Source organism: Aricia agestis, chromosome 9 (assembly GCF_905147365.1).
Source record: "Aricia agestis chromosome 9, ilAriAges1.1, whole genome shotgun sequence".
Lineage (NCBI taxonomy): Eukaryota > Metazoa > Arthropoda > Insecta > Lepidoptera > Lycaenidae > Aricia > Aricia agestis.
The window spans coordinates 12,922,324-12,932,664 of NC_056414.1; the positions used below are offsets into that span (position 1 = coordinate 12,922,324).

Consider the following 10,341-nt stretch of genomic DNA (forward strand, 5'->3'; position numbering starts at 1 on the left):
TTACGTAGTCTACTCTATATCTGTGCCAAATAACATACAAAATTGCTTTAGTAGTTCGTGAGATAAACCCTTGCTAATAATTTTCCGTTTTAACCACATTTCCTCTGTTTCTTCGGTCCTATTAGTTTGCGTGATAAAATAGCCTATAGCCTTCTTTAATAAATGAGCTATCTAACACTAAAATATTTTTTTATCGGACCGATAGTTCCTGTGATTAACGTGTTCAATCAAACAAATAAATATTTTTTAAATCGCTTGACAAAATCAAATCTTGATCTAAATGACTATGAAAAGTACCAATGGGTCATAATAGGCTCATAATCATGGGATGCATATAACTTTATAAGGTATAATATGGTAGTGATGATGAATGTAATTTGCATAGTAGCATCGGCTTTCCATTCTTAAAGTAATGCAAAGGAGTTCTCTCAGCACCTTCCCAATCTAATCATGGTATACCTTGGTGCAAAATCATCAGATCACCACGTTTGTGAGTATAGTACCGAATTGGGATGACACTCTGTACGCCAAAAGAAAAATTTTGAAAATCGGTTCACAAATGGCGGAGTAATCGCTGAATATAAAAAAACAAACATAACACCTCCCCCATTTTGAAAGTCAGTTAAAATTGTAGCCTATGTGTTATTCTGATGTATAAGCTATATTATTGTAAAGTTTCATTAAGATACATTCAGTAGTTTTTGCGTGAAAGAGTAACAAACATCCATACATCCAAACAAACATTCGCCTTTATAATATTAGTAGGATAAAGTAATAAAGTAGTAAAGTATATAAAGTATAAAGTAATCTACACTACTATTATAAAGAGGAAAGATTTGATTGTTTGTTTGTCTTGAATAGGCTCCGAAACTACTGGACCGATTTGAAAGATTCTTTTACCATTGGAATCCTACATTAATTCTGCTGAACATAGGCTAAATTTTATTTAGGAAAAAAATAAGGTTCCGTAAGATATTTGGGATTTTCGGACGCAGGGTGTAAAAAATCAACCAGAAATGTTACTTTTTTCGCGTACGCTGCCTAAACTATAAAAGATAGAACCATAAAATGTTCTAAGTAATTGTAGATCTTTTAAATATCTACAAAAAAGTCCGCGACACACTATACCTATCTATGTTGAGTAAGGCACAATAACCATTTTTTTTTTTAAATTTTTGAAATGTTTTTGGACTACATTTAAATGCCTTTATTTTACTCATGGCATTAATTCTTATCAAAATAAATTATTTCATTACTAAGTACAGTTAATGTAGATAATATTTGATCTTTGAATGATTACAATTGGACGTTTGGTTTTAATGTTATGGCGAAATTAAAATATTACGATTTCTGCTGCACGTTGCGAATTGGGCGTCGTCAAGGCGCGCCGCGCGGGTGTGCTCGCCCGGAGAGTCCACGTAAATATTAATTATTATTACCTCGATCGCAGACACAATAGATTTATAATATAATAGTTATGCGACAGCCGGGTGCCGCTTCATTGATGGGATAATATTATAGTGCTTCATTAATCATTAATTCATTACGTTTTGAATGACTATTATTTTTGATTGCTATTATAATTAATTTCTATAACTATAAATCTCCAATAGCGGCAGCCGGCTGCCAGCATAACAATTATTGAAGATCTATTGTGTCTGCGATACCCACGATGCCGATGGAAGTTTAATTAATGCATATTTTTAAATTTACACTATTTCTGCTGAACATAGGCTACAGCCTATAATTATTTAATGAGAGAAAAAAGGGAACCGTATTAACATTAATGTTAATTGTGTAAAAAAAAACTACCAAAATATTCCATATATTGTAAGCTTTATAAATTATTATAGACTCAAAGTGATGTACTAGAGTCTTATAAGTTATAGAGGACATTAATATCAACGTAAAAGTCCGCGATATCGTATGTCTAACTATTACAATTATTATCCTACTTTTGAATCTGAAAAAATATCACCTGAACATATAACCTCCTCCTTTTTCCGAAGTCGGTTAAAAATATGCAATAGTAACGTTGCGCCGGTACAAACCAGGCCAAATTACTTATCAGCTATAGCTTAGTATTTACCAGATTTAATAATAATAATTGAATTATATTTTAATCAAGTGTAACAATAATTATCAATGTCCACCCGTGCGAAGCCGGGGCGGGCCGCTAGTAAAGTATATACAGTATAAAGTAATAAAGTATAAAGTAGGATTAATTATATTCTGTTCACTAAACAATGCTGGCATGTCTTGTATGGCAAAACCCCTTATTAAAATAAAGATAAAAAAAAATCTTTGTCGCGGGAGTCGGGACAGAAAACCAACAACAATCGGGGAACGGGCCGCGAAGTGCGAAACATATGCGAAACGGATCTCTCACTCATGCTTCGCAGGAATTTCGCGGCGCCGCGGCGTCGCGCACGGTTCGCGCGCGAGTGAGGATGCGGTCGGGGAACCAGCCGCGAAGTGCGAAAAATATGCGAACCGAATCCACACTCCACTCGCGCGCGAACCGCGCGTGACGCCGCGGAATTTCCGCGAAACGTGAGTGTGGATCCGGTTTTTGCCAAAATATGCTTTCTGAAAAAACTTTCAAATTGTATTGTCAATGTCAATGCCACATTTGAATTTTTGAAATGACAGCTGACAAATTTTATAGAATTGTAATTTGTTCTTCTTCCATTGATTCTTTCCAAGTTTACAAAAATTCTGTTTTTCTTAATATTTAGCGATACAACTTAGATATTTGCATTTATTAAATAATTTACTGTAAAAGAGTTATATTCATTTCCAAGCTTTCATCTTTACTCTCATTCAGAACAATGGTTTTACCAGTACAGAACCAAAAAATCCTTGAATTTTTAGAACTTGTTGGTCGTTTGAAAGTATGTATTTGTAAAAATCTGACTATACAACTAATTGAATGATATACAACTTATAGCACGATTCATTTTTTTAGCACGTCAAAAGAACAGGTTGGATCAAATGCGACATTGATGACTGTGAGTCTATCGCTGGTCATATGTACCGTATGGGAATGATGACCTTCTTATTAACGGAAGAGAACAACCCTACTAAGCTAGATAGATTCAAATGCTTACAAATAGGTAAATAAATCACACATCATAGCTACAAAATATATTTATTGTTTCTATACTTAATTAGTTTCCACTTATTATCAATTGCAACTTGCAACAGATTATTTATTATCTATTACATTATCTTACTCTTGCACAAAATTTAGATTGAGTAACATTTGTCAAGCTCAAGGTTTTGTTGCTTTACAGATCCATGTTGCAATTGAAATTGTTTTTATTAATTTTCAGCCTTAGTCCATGACCTAGCAGAATGTATTGTTGGAGACATAACTCCTCACTGTGGAGTTTCACCTGAGGAGAAACACAGGCGAGAAGATGAAGCCATGAAAACTATTGCAGAACTCACTGGTATAGCTGGAGATAGGATGTATGAGTTATATAAGGTATTTTTTATTTAATTCATCAAGCCCCATACGGTCACCGGTGACCGAGACACAATAGATCGACGGGTTAATATAACTTTAATTATAAAGAAACTAGACAATGCTTACCACTTTGATTTATAAAAATTCGTTTATTGTGTTGTATTTATTTTTCCTTGATGAAAATTTACTTTTCTCTTCCCAAGATTTAGATCTGTCATACCAAGTTACGTTCAAGTCAGTTAATTAGTTTAAATGAAAAGAGGCAACAAACTTTTGCATTTACAATATTAAAGTATGGATTTGATTCCACAGGAATATGAAAATCAAAGCTCACCAGAGGCTAATTTTGCCAAGGACTTGGATCGTTACGATATGATTCTCCAAGCTTTTGAGTATGAGAAGCGCGAGAACGCACCTAAGAAGTTGGAGGAGTTCTTTACAGCGACATATGGTAAATTCAAACACCCATTTATTCAAGGGTTAGCCGAGGAGCTGTACAGGCAGAGAAAGGAGCATATAAACTCTGCCGTAAACGGTGATTAACTGTAACAGTTAAGATATTAGACAAATTGTTTTACAAGCACAATATGAACATGTACTATCAAAGAAATTAATTCATAAGCAGATATTATGACCTACCCAATTTGGCCTCGTTGTTTCACACCCAGCTAACAGATTACATAACATTGTATTGACATAATTCAAACAAATGATGTAGGCCTATGAATAAATTTCTTCATTTGTACAACTCTTAGGATTTGTTTCAAACATTCTAATTGAGAAGTTGCGATGGAGTAGTGTTTTTAAACTTGAAGTATTCCATAATAATTGCTATTTTTTGTATGGTCAACTATAACAGTATTTTTCTGGATTCAATTATTTTCATGCTTACACAATGTTGTAAAACCTTAAAACATAATAATAATTTCATACTTAATTGAAAAGTAGTATGTACCAACTTTTATTTTTACTTTTTAATTTTAATGTTATGTTTGCCTGTTTTTTTTTTATTTTAATGTGTTTTTTCTTACTTTTTGCATAATTATATAATGAAATTATAATATACCTTTCGTCTATGAGGCATAGTTATAATATTGTTCAAAAATTGAACAAAATGGCAATGTGATTTTATTTACCAAATATTTTCGTAGCAATAGTTTTTGTGATTCCAAAAGTACTACATATTATGTAGTTTATGATTATTTTCATTGTACAGTAGAAACTCTATTATCGGGCCCTATGAGTTACACTGGCATCGGCATCATCATCAGCATCTCTTAATAAACATTTATTTTCTGTTGTTTTAAACAAACACTTATTATTATGTTAATAGAGTTCCTACTGTACATATTAATATGCATTAATTTACCATTCAATGATGCTTCCAATGAGTTTGTGGAGTTTACAATAATACATTATGTACTGTACTTGACCACATGCCTAATAAGTCAGTATTTTTTCTTCCAATTACATTACGAAAACAATACACTGTAAGTTGTAAAAACAATTAATAAATATTTGAAACAACATAATATTTTTTTATTAAGTAATTACTAGATTCGCAGAAAATTCGATTATCGCGCGTACATTTTTCCGCAATAAAAATTAGGTACTTATTATGTCCTTTCCTGAGACTCAAAGTATCTCCTTACTAAATTTAATCGAAATTGGTTCAGCAGTTACTGTGAAGAAGTGACAGACGGACACACTTTCGCATTTAAAATATCGAAAGCAAAGAAACATCCAGTAGGGAACATAATATTTACATGATCAGAACTTCAGCTTTAAATGCATTGATGTAGACTTGCCAGCGTTATTATGGATATAATGTTACTTAAAATTGTGATTTGAGAAAAAAAAGCCAAAATAAACACAGCCTTCAATTATTTTATACTTTATTGTACAAAAAATGGGTATTTGAGTTATACATACAATCTATTCAGTCAATTATGACTTCATAAATGCTAAGAATTAATTATAGAACCATTCATACTATTAACATCTCAGATCATACTTTATTGCTTACACATAACAACAATGAAAACACATCAATGTTATGGGAGGTTTATTTGACGTTTTAACTAATTATACTATGGAAATAGCAAAACTTTGCATTCATATCACTTGTCCAATAAATTATTCAGCACCAAAGCTGGAATACTGCAGTATCAGTTTTTATAACAACCAACTAAAAATTAGAAAGTTATGCTCGTTGTTTCTGAGGTTGTAACGCTTGCTGCTCTTCTTTTTTCTTCTGTTTTTCTCTCATTAACTCGGCATCCCTGTAAAAGAATGCTTACATTAAAAAAAACAAATGCAATAAAAATAATATGTTAGTCTCGCTCAAAAAGCAGCTGAGCTGATTTGGCTGATTTATTCTTGAAACATACAGTAAACATAAGTGCAGGAAAGGTTTATATTCAGATTTAGGAGGGATGTGATGTTGTTCACTTGGTCACCTAGTGAGTTGTAAACTTAGTGCAAATCTATAATCCAAATTATGTTCCTGTGAAGATTGAGGCATACAAAATATGAGGTGTGCCTCAAGACAGGTAAAACTCACCTGTGTTTCCTCTCTTGCAGTGAAAGACCAGTTTTTTCACTGGCGTTCTTCTTTTTTTGCATTTCCTGTTGTTTCTTCTGGTTTTTTGCACGAGCTAAGTCTCTCTGGTTTCCACCTAAAAATAATATGACTTATCAAACTTTGAACTCTGTTTACCTGTTTATTTATACTTTTAGGGGACATTTGTTATTGACCAAGTTGTAAACATAACAGAAGCCCCTATTTACATAATAATTGGGTTGAGGCGTCATTATAGATGTTGTCATACACCTACACGAGTCCAGAACATTCTACGAGAATACATAAACACGAATTGGAAGGGAAACCTGGAGTGAAGTTACAAGCAGTATGTTCATTAGTGTAGAGTTTGGTATCATTAGTATGAAACTATATAATACTTACGGGTCATCCTGTAAATTTTATATCTGGACAATGAGATGTTGCAAGTGTGTAGGTACGCTGCAGAATCTAAATTTTAAAAGTCCGGACGATACGCTAGTCCGGCCGAAACCTAGGACAACGCACCGCCCACCTTTTTGCCAATATGAAAAGAAATTTAAAGCAACTAAAGAAAAGTTTTGCTTTTAAAATTTCGCTTTTGTATTCTTGTTCTTGTTGGCCATATTACCATAGACATTTTTTTTAATTACCATGGACAAGTGACAACAACGATCAACAATAGACTATAAACAATAGATTAATGAGCAACCATAGACAACTTAACACGTACGCTGCGTTATAACTTATAAGGCTTAAACGCCCGATGCATGTACTCACGCTCTGTGCGGAGGCGAGAAACGGCGAACGTCCCCTGGTGCGGGGGCTGTATAATAAGTATTTTTGTATGTTAAAAGGAGACAAGTATAGGGTTGAGTTTAGGACTTTAAGGGCTACTCAATAAAGCATTAAAATCGTGCTAAGGTCTTTCGACCTGATAACGCACTGATTGATATTTTTTTCCATTCTTTGCAGGTAACGGGCCGAAAGCCCCTTCAGAGATCACAGGTCATTCCACCCCTTCCCGCACTGGTGTAGGTAATTGAATGAGGGATTTTCCTATTTTTTTAATTTGATTGTCAAACAGTTTCCAGTTTAGTAACTAGATGGCATATGGGTAGACAACTATCTTTAATACCAGGGAATACCATCAATAATTGCTACAAAACTGGGCAAAAGAATGTAAAACTTGATACATTTCAACTTGAAAAAGACGCAATAATATTCCAATGAATAGGATAATAAAGTTATTATAACGATGTTTTAGCTAAAATTCACGGAAGAAATAGCCCTATTTACCGATATTCACACTCAATGTCACAGGAATTATATATTTTGGTTTTGACAACATCTTACCTGCACTTGTGCAAGATAACGGATATTTAATGGCTAATATTTTACCAATAATGAATATCAAAAACCCGAAAACCACAATTTGGGAAAAAATAATAAAAACCATACCAACAATAAAAAGTAGAAGTTTGAAAGTGACATGCCCGCCAAAACTCTTTCAGTTGTCAAGTTTCAGTTTGACAAGTTTTTATTATGTCAGCGTGTTCCTAAACTATTACCAGTGTACTGGCCTAATCGCTTAGGCCAATGATCGCTTAGGTTTAAGATATTTTGATTTATGTCACACTAATATTTTTTGGAAACACAACCCATATGTAGTCAGTGATGCCAACCTGCAGATAATTTCATATCTGTGATGAACCAATAGAAAATCTAGAAGTGTCTATCCTTACGCCATCTAGTTAAGATTGCTAAAATTAAAATTAAAAGATATAAATGAAAATCCCTCATTGTTTACCTCATATTAGTGTTGTGACGTAATTAGTGGGAGCGGTACGATAGTGCATTTACACAGTCGTTTGTTTACGTTTTGAGATTTTGTTATTGGTGTTAAACCATTAATAATGCCTAGGCTAAATAAACACTGTAGAAAATGCTTGAATAATCGTTTCAGCAAGGATTAAATCGTGAAAGTGAACGTTCTGATATAGATTATTCGAAAAATTACTTAAAAAATAATAAGTTACCTGAGCCAATTCCTTAATGGCCTGTTATTTTTTCAAAATAAAAATTTCTTATTTGTTTCTTCAATAAATGATATTAAAAATAATATGTCGATTACATTATTTCCCATCACTAAATCGCCCTTAAATAAACCTATAATTCAGTGAGGTATTGGGTTATAAGACCTTACATATATTTTTGCATGTATCTCTTAAGTAAATAGTAGGAATCCAGGGCGAAGCCAGCACCATGAACACTAACTCTTCTACGATCGATTTTGATTGTTGGATTTCCAAATTTTTAAGTTTTCGCATAGTTACAGTCATTTATATTGGTCGATACCTTACCAGGCCAATAAGCCCTATACCGCAGCGGCGGAGAGTTTAAGTATAAGGCTAATCGGCCCGTTAACGTACCATATTGTTACTGTAACTGTGTGCACAATAAAGTATATTCATTCATTCATTCATTCATTCATTCATATAAAAAAACCGTCTCTTTTAGTCCCGCAGCGAAGGTGTTAAAAATTTATTTCATTCATTGAGTTCATTGGCAGGTATTCGCATCAATATCACAATAGTCAATATATGGTCAATATCATAAACCTATAATATATTAAGTCTTTGGTCAATATTATCATGATTCTAGTATCAACTATCACGCGATTCACAAGTGTACAGACTGTGATACTGCGATTCGGCCTATTAAACCATCAATATTATCACGGCATCATGATAATATTGATGCGTGTAATACCTGCCACGGTGATACTGCGATCCGGCCTGTGGCTGTATTACACGCATCAATATTATCATGATTCTAGTACATATCACGCGAATCACTACTGCGATACTGCGATTCGGCCTATTACACCGTCAATATTATCACGGAATCGTGATAATATTAGCCGTGTTCGTTTCATTTTTTCGCGGTTTGGCAGCTGACTGTCAACTTCATAATGGAGTGTCATGTTCTAACAATTTCTGTCAGATTTTAGAACATGACACTCACACTGACCCTAATTTTTAACTTTGCGCATGCGCAATGTACAATGAAAAACGAAACGAACACGACTATTGATCCGTGTAATATGCCCCTATTAAAAGGCCCATTCACGGCAGGACTGCATGGCAGTCCTGCAGTGAATGGGCCTCACTGATTGGTTCACACTCGGTGTTTCCGGCCGGCAACACCGAGTGTGAACCAATGAATAAGGAAACAGATGGAAGCGACATAACTACAAAAAAGTGTGGCCGGCGCCATATTGCCAAGAACTAAACATGGCGGCCTATAGTGATGGGATACTCGGTTGATATTTGTCGAGGATATCGATAAGTAAGATGTTATAAGTGAGCTATTAAGGTTAAAATCTTTTAAATAAATGATCAGATTCTTCACCCTATATTTTTTAAATTCGATAAAAAAGTACATCACTAAACGTTAAATCTACTAATTGCTATGTTGATTAAATATCGAAAATCAAGCCATTTTATATTCTATTCTATCACAAATCTTATTTATTGTCTAATTATTAACTAAATTAGCACATACGAAGTCAAGCCATCGGTAAAATAACAAAAAATTTAGTAAAAATATAAACGTACCGATCCAAGGACAAACTTTTTTAAATTTCTTCACTTTTTTGACGGACTATAAATTAATTTAAAAAAAAGCAAATTGGTCGAAAAATTTGACCGATACATCGATATTTTTGTCACGATATATCGAGACCGATATTGATATTTTTTCAAATATCGATGTATCGATATATCGATATTTTCTGTGTATACGGACTTCGCAAGTGCATTCGATCTTGTTGACCACAAAATACTTATCAAGAAATTGAATTCCCAGTACGGGATCGATGGAAACATGTTAAGGTGGTTTGCGTCTTATCTGCATCGTCGTGAACAATCAGTAGTAATAAATGGACACGAGTCGGTAAAATATATCGCATTATCAGGGGTGCCACAAGGTTCACACCTTGGTCCGATCTTGTTCCTTCTCTTTATCAATGATATAATTACCTGCATACTTCATTGTCATTGTTCCCTCTTTGCAGACGATATGAAAATATCCCTGCAAATAAATTCATTGGCTGACTCGCTAAGGTTACAATCAGACCTTGACAGAATATACATGTGGTGTCTCAAGAACAATATGAAATTGAACGCCTCTAAATGTCAACACATAAGGTTTACTAAGAAAAGAAAGGTTTTTCCTACAACTTACCATATCAACGGGAGTACCATGTCTGTTTCATCGATCGTGAGGGACCTAGGCATTCTTATTG

The 10,341-nt window shown here is 33.8% G+C and overlaps 2 protein-coding genes across 2 annotated transcripts; one reads left to right on the forward strand and one right to left on the reverse strand.

Moving 5' to 3' along the window:
* Positions 1–2,691: 2,691 nt before the first annotated feature.
* LOC121730250 (5'-deoxynucleotidase HDDC2) lies at positions 2,692–4,390 on the forward strand. Its single transcript, XM_042119219.1, has 4 exons — positions 2,692–2,894; positions 2,969–3,116; positions 3,336–3,490; positions 3,785–4,390. Exons 1-4 carry the CDS (start codon positions 2,832–2,834, stop codon positions 4,013–4,015), a joined length of 597 nt encoding a protein of 198 aa, XP_041975153.1. The 5' UTR covers positions 2,692–2,831; the 3' UTR covers positions 4,016–4,390.
* Positions 4,391–5,350: 960 nt separating this feature from the next.
* LOC121730251 (putative SERF-like protein) lies at positions 5,351–6,679 on the reverse strand. The gene is made up of 3 exons (XM_042119220.1): positions 6,438–6,679; positions 6,036–6,150; positions 5,351–5,754 (listed from the first exon to the last, which is right to left on the reverse strand). Exons 1-3 carry the CDS (start codon positions 6,442–6,444, stop codon positions 5,676–5,678), a joined length of 201 nt encoding a protein of 66 aa, XP_041975154.1. The 5' UTR covers positions 6,445–6,679; the 3' UTR covers positions 5,351–5,675.
* Positions 6,680–10,341: the final 3,662 nt, after the last annotated feature.